This window comes from Cornus florida, unplaced genomic scaffold (assembly GCF_030987335.1).
Source record: "Cornus florida cultivar Cherokee Brave unplaced genomic scaffold, ASM3098733v1 CherokeeBrave_3.0.0_Hap2_Chr04, whole genome shotgun sequence".
Lineage (NCBI taxonomy): Eukaryota > Viridiplantae > Streptophyta > Magnoliopsida > Cornales > Cornaceae > Cornus > Cornus florida.
This window is the reverse complement of record NW_026775574.1, coordinates 12,737,362-12,753,390: the sequence shown is the minus strand read 5'-3', so window position 1 is coordinate 12,753,390 and position 16,029 is coordinate 12,737,362. Positions and strand designations below refer to the sequence as shown.

Below are 16,029 nucleotides of genomic sequence, written 5' to 3'. Positions count from 1 at the left end.
TGAACACCTGACTGCTGCACTGACATAGTAGGAGTATCCCTCCTAACTGATCGTGAACCCTGTGAAGACATAGTAGGCTGTGGTGGTGGTGGTCTGAAACCTGACTGAACTGTAGCCGATTGTGACGGCCTCTGCTGTGACCCTCTGCCACTAATGGTGCCTGCTCTCTGACTCAGACAATCACGAATCAAGTGACCCTGCTGGCCACACCCATAACAAGCCTTCGGAGCTGATGAAACTGAAGACGATCTCATCGGACAACTGAACTTGTAATGTCCGGGCTGCTGACACTGATAACAAACAACTGCACTCCTGTCAGATCCAGCTGGCATAGGAGTGGTAGGAGCAGATCTTGTAGACTGTTGCCCCTGAAACTGAGATGGACTACCCCTATTTCTTTTCCAAGAAGATCCCTCTGAGGATAGCCCTGCACCCCTCTTTTGCTTCAATTGCTCTCTTCTTGCATCCTTCTCTCTATTGTCAGCCTCCAGCATCAAAGCCCTTTCCACTGCTTCAGAGTAAACCTTAATAAACTGTGCCGTGATCAACGGCCTCATTCGATCATTAAGACCCGAGACAAACTTCCGAGTCTTGTTAGCTTCATCTCTCACCACTTCTGGAGCAAAACAGGAGAATGAGGTGAACTTGTTCTCATACTCCGCCACTGACATGTTCCCTTGAATAAGATTATGAAACTGGTCATGTAACTCCCATCTTTTGGAAAGTGGAAAGTACTTTTCATAGAACAGTTCCTTGAACCTGTCCCAACTCATCTCGTCAATCTTATACTGGTTAGTGATCGACTTCCACCAAACCTTGGCATCCATAGTAAACTTGTAAGTTGCTAGGATGATCTTCAAGTGATCCTCTGTCACATCCATTGAGGTCAACTGAGTTTCGACTTGATCCATGTAGTTGTCGGCTACCATTGGATCCACATCGCCCTCAAACATAACTGGCATCAGCTGAGAAAACCCTTTAATGATCTTGAGACGCTTCTGAGCTGGAGTCTCTTCAACTCGAACTGTAGGTTATGGTACCAACTGCGGCTGAGCAACAATCGTTGCCCTCACGACATTTTGCAACAAACGATTAAACTCCAGTGCCACAGAACCTTCACCCACTTCTACGGGTACGGGTGTTTCAACATTCTCTCTTCTTGGGGGAACAGCTCTTGGGGGAATCAAGTCCCTAAGAAGCATGTTCTCATCAACTGGCTCCGCCGGATTGGAGCTAGAGCTCTCACCAACATCACCCCTTGTTGGTCTAGGGCCAACTTCTCTAGGTTCCTCACGCCGTGACATCGTGCTATAAAACGAGAAAATGATTCAGAAACATGACACTAAGGTCCACTGTGGACGACTCAACAAGAATTAATACCGTACAACACTTAGCATGCAAGACTATGCAAGAAACATTTTAACATAAACAAGTAAGCAAGTAAGCACATAGGCAGTTAAGCATGCTCATTTAAATAAGATACCACGTAGCAAGTAGTCAAGTAAGCAACACAAACAACATTCCATGCGACTCTATGTAGGCCTCTACCCGTCGTCCTAAAGGTTTTCGAACCTTGGCTCTGATACCAAATTTGTAACGACCCTAGCTGATGCCAAGAATTTTACAAAAAATTCGGCATAACCTCCCCTAAAAATAGGCCTACCATACCCTGTTTAAATTCATTTTTGACATATCATGGCTCAATTTCCGAATTCACGGCAACAGTATATGATCATATACAATCAAATAACACCAATAATTACTTTAACTAAAATTATCCTTCCCATTCATCAACAAGGTTACATGACAAAGTTTTGCAAAATATACATATATACCTTTATACTTTTAGTGCTTTGCAAAAATAATGGGAAATATACAAAAGACACAAAAGTGAGCTTCTAGTATCGCTCAAGCTTGAGGTGGGTTGTCGTCCACCGATTCTTTTCCGAGACCTGAAAAAAATGTATAAATAGTAGGGTGAGCTATATGCTCAGTAGGTGACACTTAAGACACAAATCTTGTGTCATTGTGAATTCAAGCAAAGCATAGGCCAATGGGAGATAGGGATCATACAACGTAGGGGATCAAATACAACATACAAGTCAATTCCAAGTATAAACAATGCAATGCAATGAAATGAAATGCAATGCATGTCAATGACACTCCCCATTTTCATTCTCAAAATCATCACTTTCAAACGTTAATACAGCCCGCCCTTTGGTAACCCCGCCGCGACACGAAAGAGGATTGGCTAGTGTCCCTGACCCTTGGTAATCCCGCGGCGTCATTATGGGGCCCAGCTAGCTCAACCACGCTAGGGCGACTCCCTAGTCCCCTCTAAGCTATATTAACCTCCAGCCCGTTGGTAACCCCGCAGCGACCGGGTTTCACATAAAACCATTTTATCAAAAACACTTCCCTGAAATTCCCCATATTTATTTCAAGAACAATTTCTCCCATTTCATGCAAACCCAATGGTATGTGCATATATATATGTTCCTTACATTCAATGTCATGGCATTTAAAATTTTCAATCATAAAATTAAACATTCAACATGTTCAACATCTCCCAAGTAATTATTAACACATTAAGATACAACAAAATACATTTAAGCATGTGCATGTATATATATATATGAGCTCAACATCATGAATTGGAAAATTTGGCGCAATTTAAATAAGCATACTCTCATACATCAATTTCAGCATGCTAGCACATAGTAAACATAGGAAATCAACAACTAAATATAATTTGCACATGAACCAACCATATTCAAGATCGTGAAAAATCCTCTAGACATCATTAATACCATCATAGATATAATTAACTTTAAATTAAGCATAGTTAATACAACATGGAGGTAAATTTCACAATAGAACAAGACTAGAGTGGATTAAGATGCCCCTACCTCAAAATAGGCAAAACCCTATAAATGGGTTTAAATTTTTGAGCTCCAAGGAAGGTAGCAAAACTGGAATTGCTGGTACTAGAACGTGAAGCTCGTCACACTCGTCGTTTTGCCTCAAACGGCACCTAAATCCGGTAAGTAATGAAGATGGAATCAAGGATTGAAGTTGAAAAAGAAAAAGAAAAAGAAAAAAGGCAGAAGCAGCGAGAGAGAGAGATATGAGCTGCCGAGAGAGAAAACAAATTGGAATTAAATGGGTCTGCAATGACCCTTATAACTCAAGTGGGCCCCACAGTTGAAAAGTCAAAAACTTTACACAATATGGTTCAAATTGCCTCATGCAATGCCTACAGAAAAGGATATATCCCTTTTTTTAAAATAAAAAACATAAAATTTGTGTGTACGATCCCGTGCACTTGTTCCCTCGACTTGTAGATCAAACATACATAAGAATATATAGATTTTGTATGGTTCACCCAAAATTAGGGCTACGTTCACGGATTGTAGGGATTTTACTGTGTTAAAAAACAACAACTAATACAGAGAGTTCAAAATGAATAAATACCAAGCCTGTTGGGCTTGTGGTTCAAAATTTGTGTGTAGAAAATTAGTTTTCTTTTTCATTTTGGAAAGTTGAAATTTGTAGAGGAAATTGTATCCCATTATGTTTCTATTTTAGAGTTTTAATCATTATGGTAACTCCTTATAGGCAAGTTGGGGAATACTTGTTAAACAAGGAATTGGGTTTGAAGACTCTATAAATAAAAATAGGTGTGAGAGGTTTAAAGAGAGAGAGAAGAGAGAAAAGATGTAAGGTGTTTAAGGGTGAGTGTTGTGAGGAAATGGGAGAGTATATGTAATTCCCGAGTGTATACATGAATCCTCAAAAGAGATGATGAGTGAGTGAGTGGGGTTTTGACATGTGGTTGTATATTCTCTTCCTTAATTCATAATAGTGAAATCTCTCTCTCCCATGAACGTAACCCTACAGTTGGGTGAACCATGTAAATAGAGATAGGTGTAATTGCCGAGTGTTTGAAGACTCTATAAATAGAGATAGGTGTGAGAGATTTAAAGAGAAAGAAGAGAGAAAAGATGTAAAATGTTTAAGGGTGAGTGCTGTGAGGAAATGGGAGAGTAGATGTAATTTCCGAGTGTATACATAAATGCTCAAAAAAGATGATGAGTGAGTGAATGGGGTTTTGACATGTGGTTGTATATTTTTTTCTTTGATCATAATAGTGAAATTTCTGTCTCTCCCATGAACGTAACCCTACAATTGAGTAAACCATGTAAAATATTGCGTTGTGCGTGCATGTGTGTGATTGTTATTTCCATATATGCTTGTATTGATGTGATGTAATCATGCTTTCGCTATGTGTGATGAATGGGGGATTTAACTCTCAACAACAGCCGACCATTGAGTGGGTTGAAGGGAGTTAATTATCCCCAACAACTGGTATCAGAGCCGGTGGTAGGTCAGAGCCTGTGATTGGTCCTGAAGATCAGTATAAGAAGATTTGTGCGAAGTTTATCAGAGTAGAATTAAAATGATCGTGAGGTGCTATGGAGATTCAATCAAAGTTGACGATGACACAAATATATAAAGAAGATGATATTGTGAAGCCCATAAGGAACAAGTCTTGGGACAAGCTGGATGATGCTCGTTTTCAAGATGGGGCAAAGGTGATAGAATTGAAGCCCACGAAGAACAAGTTTTGAGGACAAGCCAAGGGTGGTGCTAGTTCTCAAGATGGGGCAATTGGTATGAAGAATGAAGGAGTTTGCTCTAAGCCCGATAAAGAACAAGAGGAAATATGAAAAGTGAAGATGAGAGATTTGTTACTTTGATCCATAAAAGCAACTGATGAAGATGAGTTAAATATTGGTAGGTTGTCATGCGTGATCAATTGAACACTAATGGGATGAATAGAGAAGATAGAAGAAAAATGAAGAATGATGAATTTGAGAAAAGGTAGGGATTGTTAAAGTGTTTCTCATGTTCATCATAGTGCTTTATTTGAGGTGGAAAAATGTTCAGATGAGGTGGAGCTATGAAGAGCTTGAGGTGGAGGTATGAAGAGATCTTTATTTGAGGTAGAGCTATAGAGAAGCACGTGAAGATAAAATTTTGAGCCAAGGTAGAGATTGTTGGGTTTGTGGCTCAAAATTTGTGTGCAAAAAATTAGTTTCCTTTTTCGTTTTGGAAGGTTTAAATTTGTAGAGGAAATTGTATCCCATTATGTTTATATTTTAGAGTTTTGATCATTATGGTAACTCCCATTATGTAAAGTGGCTTGGGTGTCTATTTATAGATAAAAATGTTTAGGGGGTTTAGGCTTTCCTAATCTTGAAATGGTCAATTTGATTGCAAGTCTTAAGCATATTTGGAATTTGTTTTCTAGAAAGGACTCCCTTTGGGTTGCATGGGCTCACAGATATCTTATCAAGACAAAGTCTGTTTGGACTGTTAAAGCTACTGCATTCAGTTCTGGGTTTTGAAAAAGGTTGCTTAAATTGAGAGGGATGGCTAGAGGGCTGATCAAGTATAGAATAGGAGCAGGCACTGATACTATGATGTGGCTTGATTATTGGTTACCAGATGAGCCACTTTGTTCACGACTTAACCTATCTAAGGTGAAAACTCTTCTACTGGATCTATAGATCACAGTTGATAACCTAATTTTCACCAATCAGTGGGTGAACCCACCATCACTACAACATTTGCAGGTCTTCAATTCACATATGTTCACATCCCAGCTACATACGCTTCCTTTGCCTTCTGCTGAGAGGGACACTGTGATTTGGATTCCAAGTCCCACCAATTAGTTTTCACTAGCACATACAATCAAGTACCTCACCCCTCCCTCAATTTCTTTTGCATGGTCTTACCTGCTTTGGTTTAAGAACAACATTCCAAATCACAATGTGATTGCTGGGCTAGCCTGCAGTGGTAGATTATTCACACTAGATTCAAAGCCAATGAGGAACAAGCACTATGTTAACACATGTTTCCTATGCCTTGCGGATAATGAATCATTGGACCATATTTACTTTAAATGCATCTTCAGTGCTCATATTTGGTTGTTTATACAACATGTAGTTGGATTCTATATATTACCAGACAGTTGGTGTGATTTAATTAATTGGTGTTCTACCACATGGTTCTCAAAGAAGTTCTTTATTCACAAACTGCTCCTCAATACTGTAATCTACTTTATCTGGTTGGAAAGGAATGCAAGGGCCTTTAGGAACAACTTCTCTTCATCATATCATTAGCCTCATCAAAAGTTGTGTTCGAGCTAAGCTTGCATCTTTGACACTAAGGAATGGAGGTCAACTCAGATTGTTTGGAACTCAAGAGGACTTTTTGCAGTTGTTTATGCATAGCTGTTCTTTTGCAGAGGATAAACATGGTGTTTTGCTGATTAGTTAGTCCAGGTTACCTATTGTGGGAGTGGTATATTTGATCAGGCTGTTCATTTGTTGATTTTCTTTGTTAGAAGGTGGTGGGATGCTGTTATATGTTCTTGGATAGTTTAGCTGCCTTGTGCTGGCTGTACCCTTTGGGCTTACTCTTGTACATTCTATTTTTATTTTATTAAAGCTTACCATTAACCAAAAAAAAAAAAGTTGAGGAATACTTGTTCAACAAGGAATTGGGTTTGAAGACTCTATATATAGAGATAGGTGTGAAAGTAGGGTTGCAAATGAGCCAAGCTTTACCTTGCTCGGGCTCGGCTAGTTAGTTTCAAAAGGGTGCTCGGGCTCGTGCGACCTTGGCTCGTCAATTTTTCAGTAAGCTCGGGCTCTGCTCGGCTCGAGCTAGCATTCAATCCCAAAAAATAAAAAATAAATAGTAAAAAAAAAAAATTAAAAAAATAGATAGAGTAAACGAGAAACTTTAGATCTATACTATTTCAAAGATGGAAAAACATGTTGCATCTCTTTCACCGACGTCTGTCTTCAATCATCTTCATCTGATCTCGCTAACACTAAAATTGGATTGAGACATTAGGACCCAAGAGAGAGATTTCATAACTGTAAACGAAAGAGAAATTCATGTTGGGTCGAAACTTGAAAGATATTAGAGGAGTGATGGTGTAAGATTTGTTACGGCTGTATATGAATAGGTGTAACGACCCAAACTCGAGGGTCCGAACCGTTAACCGGGTTCTTACCTGAACCCGAGGTCACCTATGTCAATATGTCATATCTAGAGTTAATACATCATTTTTAAGTCATGGTTATGCTTCACAAGGCTCTAAACAACTTCCCATGGCTCTAGATGGATTATACCGGAGAAAAGAACAAAAATAAACCAAGCCACAACAGTTTGGTCGACTGAAGTGGTGCTTCGGTCGGCCGAAGTCGACACTCCTGTACCGGTCGACTGAAGTAGTTATTTCGGTCGGTCGGTTTTGGTTTCAACAGTGAATGAGGCTACTAGAAGAACCGATCAGCCGAAACAGGCATTTTGGCCGGCCGAAATGGCTCTGCGAACTGGGTTTCAGGTACTGGAATGCTGCAATGGTGAAAATGAAGAAAGGCTTTGATAAGAACCTTGAAATTTATCCAAACCTGTCCCAACACACTTTTAAAAAATGATATTACATTGTCTTTACATTTAATTCAATTTACAACGAAATACTATCAAGGATTCAAAGTTACATTACAAGGCCATATTCTATAACTTGTACATCTCAAAATGATATTTTTACAAAGAAACGGATTCAAAATACAAAGGGTACAAAACATTCTTCTAAATTCCCCCCCCCCCCCCCCCTGCTTATTGTGGTTGGTCATCCGCCATCTCCTTTCCGTGTCCTGAAGAATGTTAAAATGATAGGGTGAGTATAAAGCTCAGTAGGGAGTACCTAAAATGCACCCCTTAACGATCCCGTGAATCCAAACAAAGAACGGCACATAAAAAAGGGGTCATATTCATTTTGGGAAAGATTAAATATACCATCACATATCTTTCCATACAATCCATATATAATGAGTGTAATGCTATGCAAATCTAAGAGATGAAATGTCACTCCCATTTCCAAGTCTTTTTCCTAAACAATTCACCTTTCTTTCTAAGAACACTTTCCCTTCTTTTCCAAAACAATTTTCCCTTCTTTTTCCAAAACAATATTCACTTTCCTTACCCCATGCTAATGCATGAATGTATATGCAATTCAATGTTATGAATGTCCATGCTTTTGAACTTTAATAACACAACAAGCTTAGAGAAGAATTCAACACTACAAGTAAGAAAATATTGTCACTTAACGAACAAAGCATTTTACTCAAAAACATCATGGTACAACATACATTGAACACCAATTTTCACAACAACTCACATAATCACAACATTCAACACTTTTCATTACATATTACATGGAGATCATGTTTAAAATTTATAAAATAAGCATGTTAAATCATAATTAGGAGAGCAATTCACAAAAATCCAAGTAGTACTTGCAGTTTAGAAATCCTTACCTCCAATTTGTAGAAAAGCCCCAAAAATCCCTAGATTTGTGAAAATCAAAAGGTTGGCCAAACAAGGAATTGCTTCTATCAAATGGACGGCCTCGACGAGCTCTCCGATTTACTGCAAACGGCACCAACAAATTCCCACAAATGAGGGAGAAATTAAAGCTTGAATTTAATGAAGAAAGAAAAAGAAAAATGAAGAAAAGAGAGGGGAAGAGAGCCTTACAGGAGAGAGAAGAAAATGAGAGGCCAAATGGCCTCTTGGCCACAAAATAAGAAGTGGTGGGTCCCACCACCACAAAAATATCTTTTTAATTTTAATTTTCCTCTACAAAGCTTATACATATGCACCAATTACATCATAACCACAATTTTAGCATTTAGACAATTAACTTATGCACAAACTAATCATCCATAAAATGTAATGGACCCGTGATACAACTCCTGTACACAACAATTTCGGTAGCGAGTCCTACCCGGGACTTTCCAGTCAGGAAAACAAAAAAATGTTTAAATGGCAACCCTTACATTTCAAAAAGTTCTGGATTCAATGAAACACCCTAACCAACTATTGAATACACCCGACACACCACACGGTGTCCAGTATGCAAAACGAGAAAAGACAAAAATACCCTCGCAAAATTGAAAAATTTCAGAAAATAGAAAAAGGGAAAAACCGGTAACATTACAATAGGATTTCATCCCAGAGATTTCAGAGATTTGGAGATTGTGGCCGAGTAGAAAAGAAGAAACAATGTTGTGCGATCTGTGAGGATGCAATGGTTAAGGTTCACAAATGTAATCCAACGGTGATATAAAGATAAGGCTGTGCTTTAACCAAAAAAAAATATAAGTGGGGTTGGGCCTAAAGTTAAATAAAGTTGGGCTTACAAACTTATATGATGTTTGGACTGGGTTTATATCTAATGGGTTAATTGTTATATAAAATTTCAAAAAATAAAATAAAAATAAGCCCTTTAATAAATGAGTTTGTTCATAAGCCTAACGAGCCGAGCTCAACATTGTTCAAGCTCGGCTCGTTTACTAAACGAGCCCAAAAATTTGTTCAATTTCGGCTCGTTTACTTGACGAACGAGCCCAAGCTGAGTTTTTAACGAGTCGAGCCCGAGCTGTTCATGAACCGAACAGTTCGGTTCATTTGCAGCCCTATGTGAGAGGTTTAGAGAGAGAAAGAGAAGAGAAAAAGATGTAAGGGGTTTAAGGGTGAGTGTTGTGAAAAGAGGAGAGAGTATATATATGTAATTCCCAAGTATATACATGTAGTCTCAAAAGAGATGATGAGTGAGTGAGTTTTGACATGTGATTGTATATTCTCTTTCTTGATTCATAATAGTGAAATCTCTCTCTCCCATAGATACAACACTAGAGTTGTTTGAACCATGTAAAATATTGTGTTGTACGTGAATGTGTGTGATTGTTATATCCATATATACTTGTGTTGATGTGATGTGATGATATTTCCATTGTGTGTGATGATGGAGTGATTTAACCTTCAACAACAGTTGACCGTTTAGTGGGTTGGAGGGAGTCAATTTTTCCTTAACAAAGTCCTTGTGCAATAGAGCAATATAACAAGTTGGATTTGCAAAATTGAGATTTGGTGTATATTATTTATCAGACTCCACACTATCCATTGCATAGACTTGAATTCTAGACTTTTAGTTTTGTAAAGTAAGAAAGCACAACTAGGCTACAATCAGTTATCCTACACTAGAACAATTAGCACATATGAAGTATTATTTACAAGGAGGGCCAACAAGTGAAATTGTTACAATTATAAAAATGGCATAAATGGTTAATTTACATGCTTCCCAACTATACACACACACACATATATTAATGCATTTTGGGTGAAGATCATCTATTTCCACTATAAGGTTCAGTGAAGCATAACTCACGTACTAACATATTTTTTTGCAGAGAAAAGGATGCACATAAAAATGGTACATGAAGATGTTTATCAAGAAAAGAAAAAATTGAATGAGAAAGGGACGTTTGAAGGCCAATAATAACATGCTCTGTAAAAAACTTGAGTAATTCAAATCTCTTTTTTCTCCTTGGTTAGTAACTTATTAATGGAGGATAAAAATAGTATATTTTACATCTCTCTTTTGTTTAATAATGTGATGGAGCAATCTTACTTAAAAATACTTGTGGACTTTTCAGTTATTAGGTCGGAAAAACAAAATGAACAAAAAGATGAGATATTAAAATTTTTATCCAATTTTTTTTATCGAACCATCAGGTACCTCATAACTAAAACTAATTACCCACTATACTTAGCACATGCATTATTTTTTACATTATCTTGGGTTTTAGGTACAAAGCCACGTCTAGCAGATTTTGATGCTTGTACCACGATAATTCCAACTCGTGGACCTCGTGGTATGGGGTTGTCCTTGTACCTAACATTTATGTGTTGATTAATAACTCAATTTAATGCTAAATTGGTTAAACATTATTTGATAATATTATTTGAATATCACATAAAATGATAAATATCACTTAAAATAATATAAAATTTTAAGCGATATAAACTTCACTTATCACTAAATGTTTTACATTGAAAATTTAAAAAATATCAAATATATATTTATTTTTTAATTACCATTTTAAAACTCCACCAAGTAAAATTTCACTCTTAACAAATTTTCATACTTAATTTCTAGTTTTATCAAACAATACCTTAGTTTTACTATTCTTTACATTATTAACTTAAATTAGTTTGCATTATACATCATCACACAAGTACGGAGCACTAAAACAAAAAAGTCAAAAATAGATCAAGGGAATCATAAGTATATCATGAAAACAAATTAAACATTTGTTTATATTTATATTGACAAGGGAATTGATGAACTAATGTAAGCGACAAAGGACTAACTGTATGATTGTCTTGTCATTGTAGAGTTTAGAAAGGGCATGATATATGTACGCAATCTTATATTTCTCGTTTCAATCCCTTAACCTATAGATTTTAGGTCATAATAAAACAACCTTAGTTTTATGCCGATGCTCACCCTCTTTTTTGAAAAAATAATAATAATAAGTTTTTCTTTTTACAAATGAGCCTTTTTTAGTCATTTTATCAAAAAAAATAATAAAAATAATAATAATAATAATTAAAAAAAAAAAAAAAAAAAGACATGCTTGGGAATTAGTCTTGAGTGGTGGGGTGGTTTGGTCTGTTTCAAAATTACAAGGGCGTTTAAGTCATTTACTGTAGCACTGGCGCCGCCAACAGTATACTTGGAAAGAGCAACACCAGTTCTTATTATATCGGACAAAAGTCAATCTAAGTGTTGCACCAACCTATCAGAAATCGACAACACATTCTTAAAATCAACCTGGTTTTACAACACCACCCATCTTCAACAGTAGTGGTTTCACATCCCATTTTATGTGTGTAAATGCTTTTGGAGACAAAAACAAGTCCCATCTCACAACAATCTTCACTAAATGGAAACAACAAGCAGAATCCAATTATATAATTCTCTGATCGAATACTCACTCTCTCTCTCTCTCTCTTTCTAGCAAGGAATTAAGGGTTTCACTATTTTGTTTTTCCATTCTTGGAACTGGGTTTTGTTTGGTTTCTGGGAAAGAGAGAAAATTTTAAGATGGGGAGAGGAAAGGTGCAGATGAAGAGGATAGAGAACAAGATCAACAGGCAAGTCACCTTCTCCAAGAGGAGGGGTGGGTTGCTGAAGAAAGCTCATGAGATCTCAGTGTTGTGTGATGCAGAGGTTGCTTTGATTGTCTTCTCCACCAAAGGAAAGCTCTTTGAGTACTCCACAGATTCTTGGTAAAATCTCTCTCTCTCTCTCTCTCTATATATATATATATACACACACACACACACACATATAAGAGTAATTATATTGTTTTTTTATATGTATTGATCTTGTAATGAAAATCAATTTTTGAGTTTTGGGTAAATATCTTCATGAGGGTTTTTATTTAATTATTTATTGATATTATTTTTATATGCTAGCTCCATGAAATCATGAAAGTACTCTTTAGTTCTATAAACTTCCTTTAATATTATATTTAAGCTTTAAATTAATGTTTCTTAATATTTTAGGATCAATTACTTCATGATATTATTTATTTTCTTGTTTAGAAGGAGATTTGGCCCATTTGGGTGCTATAGCAGTACTGGTGTTATATTTCAGGTTGTTAAATAGAATTCATGCAAGTCACTAATAGTTTATAGCATTTTTTTCTTTTTCTTTTAAACTTTTGGGTATTATTAAAATGGTACTATTTAATATATCTTTAACGTGTCTCAATCGGAATATAATCTAGAGGTTCTTAATGATAAGTATGAGTTTGAACTGAAGTTCCAAACAAAAATCAGTGGGAATTAAACCTGGTCAGTTGGTCATTATTTCTGAGAGAGAAAGTGATTTCTTGTACTTGGCTCTTCAGGTAGCAGTTATTTTGTCTGATCTTTTGATGTTATTAATGCCCTAGAATGGGGTGCTACTTTTAAGAGGAAAATTTAAAACAAAATTTATGTTATATGGAATAAATATTAATTCAAATTTAAGGGTAATAATATAGACCACAAATATTTGCATCCTAGCTTTCAGGAAGTGGCATAAACTATTTTCACATCTCACCTCATCTTTAACATTAATAAAACAATAATGATGTGGTAAACATTCTAGTGGTTGTTTCTTGACCTCATCAACTCTAAATTCCAAATCTATATGACAATAATTATATAATTATAATGTTAAATATTAATGAATGAACAAATGAGTACTGGTTTTATGTTCTTGTAGACATTCCCAGTTTTCCTACAAATCAATTTTGAATTTTTTTTTCCTTTGAAGTTATGGAGGTTTCACAAAGAGTTCTTTTTTGTTTTCAATTCTCTAAAGTTGAATACAATGACCATTCAAGAATTCTTTATACTCCAAATAACCAGTGTGTTGAATTAAAAGGAACTCTAGAGCCCTTATTGTGTTAATTCTTCACTTTCCAACAAAAAGACTATATATATATATATATATATATATATATATATATATGTATCGGTTCAAAAAATTAATTTGGCATTGAGTTTGAGGGGAAAAGCTTGAAACCCTTATATGGTTTCATTTTCTTGTAATATCAGAAGAGAAAATTCCATCCTACATGCAGGTCATAATGAGCAAATGATATGAGGTGAACTTTAATTTATTTCCTTGTCCAGTTCCACTTTTTTCCTCTTTCCACCATAAACTTGTTTTTCTCCACTGGAATCAAAGTTGCACGAAGGGAGTATCCTGATTCTAACCATCTTTGCGGATCGCGGTAGGAAACACAAATGTTCACACTAGGACAGGAAAACAAAAGCAAAGAGGTAGAAGCTTAAGATACATGACAAGTTGATAGTAGATGCAAAATCATGGGAGAGTTGATCAACATTATTATCAAATTTATTTTTGAGTAGAAACTGTGCCTTATTCCAAATGTTTACAAGTTATACATACTGCAAATAACATTGAAATTCCACCAATCTCATTCCAACCAAAGAAGTCGATCACAACAAAGAAGCAGCTTATCGCTGAAAACATAAAAGGAGATCCTAAGCAAAATCAGAGATTTTGAATGCAAATCTTCCAACAAAGCTTGATTGGTACCTCCAGTCAAATAAAAGGGGATGATGAATAGAACTTGGTTTGTAACTTTGAAAACAGTTCTCAAGAACTCAGAAAACAAAAAACTACTATCAGAGAACAATCTTTTACAATTTTCTAAAAAGAGATATTTTTATAATTGGGTTCTCAGAAAACTGAATCAAACAGAGTTTTTGTACAGTTTTCAGTTTTTAATTTTTTGAGAAAAGAAAAATGTTTTTATAGTTACAAACCAAATTTATTTGTTTATTTATTTTTCTGTGTCTTGAAATCTTCACCTGAATCTTGGTAATTATGATCCAAAGTCATAGAGAACAAGGAGACTAATGAGATGGTGAATACTTCCTTTCACACACTTAACAATACTAACACTTGTACCTGGAGTTGGTTTTGGTGAATCCTAAATGGAGAGATGTTGACGATGGAATATGTACCTGATAGAAGGATTAGTAGAGTAGTGTCATTACCAAAGTTGGTTTCTCTGAACTTTTGACATAGTTTTTACTTATCTAAGAAAAGTCATAAACGGAATTGAAGAATAAGTTGATAAAGAAGGTATGGAAATGATTTGTGAGTTGTACGCAGCAGAATGGTTGTGGATTAATATAATATGGATAAATAATATAGAATGGTGGTTAATAGGTTTTACTTGCTCCTTTAACCAATTTTTACTTATTTTAATTTTACCGAAATAAAACTAAAATCAAATCCACAAAGCAAAAATATAGTACAAGTAAAGTAAATAAAGTTTGAGAAATGACACTAGGATTTTTAGCGAAGAAACCCCAATTAATAAAATAGACTAATTGTTGAGGGAAAAACCTCGTGTATTGTGCAGCCTAGAGTAAAACGATCCACTATGTTTGAAGCAAAGTACACTGAACTTTAATTTAGGCTTATACCCTATCGTTCTACTAAAAACCAATCGCTGATAATCCCTGGCTTTGCGACTCCCCTATCCAATAGTTCTCAACCTCAGGCTTACTCTTAATCTCTGTAAAAGAGTTGCAGGTAAATCAAACAACACTCCACAAATACTTTGACCCCTTCAAAGTGTGATCGCTTCACCCCTTTTCTTCAAGATCTGAATTTGATGAAGAATGAATAGATCTACTTTTCTGAATCTTTGAATATTCAATTATGCTTCAATTTCGATGAGATAGAGAACAATACTACTAAATCACTCTTGTGTTTATGTGTGTGCTCTCAAAAATAAAATTAGAAAAATTAGATTTGATTTTTTGAAAAATATCTCTCAAAAAGGCTTTATCAAAATAATAAATTTTTGTTCCTAGAAGCCATGGAATCCTAGCTAATTTAGAAAACATGTTTTTATAGATTTTTAAAAACCTAGATATGCTTGGAAAATAAGGTAAATTTGTGCATAGAATTTTGGAAGGAAGTCTAGACCAAAAAGGAATCAAAACAGACCAGAAAAGTAAGTTACCAAAACCAATCAGAAGACCTTGAAACGGTTCAGGAAAGTAGAACCGGTTCAAGATGGCCTATGTACAAATCGAAGAATCCTTTTGATTCTTGAACTAGTTCAGGATTGTTGAACCAGTTCAAGATGGCCAGTCTTGAAAACCTCCAAAAAGTCTCAGATTTTGAATCTGTTTAAAAATTCTTGAACTAGTTCAAGATAGGCAGAATATAGAATCTTCCTAAAAATTGTGTTTTAACCTTCCAAAACTTCCTAAGTGTTCTCACACACTCATATGCCTTTCTAAAGCATTGTTTTCCTCATCTCGGAGTGTGTTAAAGTATGAACACTTGAACTTCTTCAAATCTGCATCCAATCTTCGATCTTGAAATTTTGAATCAAAATATTACAACTCGATCGGACTTGTTTTGACAAAGAAATTAGCCAATACAAAATATATATTTTTCACAATCTCTCCAAAATATATATATATATATATATATATATATATATATATATATATATATATTTCACAATCTCCCCCTTTGGCAATTTCGTGACA

At 35.6% G+C, this 16,029-nt stretch overlaps 1 protein-coding gene across 1 annotated transcript in view; it reads left to right on the top strand.

The window, feature by feature from the left end:
* Nucleotides 1-11,816: 11,816 nt before the first annotated feature.
* LOC132302744 (agamous-like MADS-box protein AP1) overlaps nt 11,817-16,029 on the top strand; it is a 29,409-nt gene continuing 25,196 nt past the window's right edge. The window contains exon 1 of the mRNA XM_059799677.1: nt 11,817-12,219. Coding sequence (XP_059655660.1) covers nt 12,035-12,219 — 185 coding nt within the window. The 5' untranslated portion in view covers nt 11,817-12,034. The remainder of the gene's footprint in view (nt 12,220-16,029) is intronic.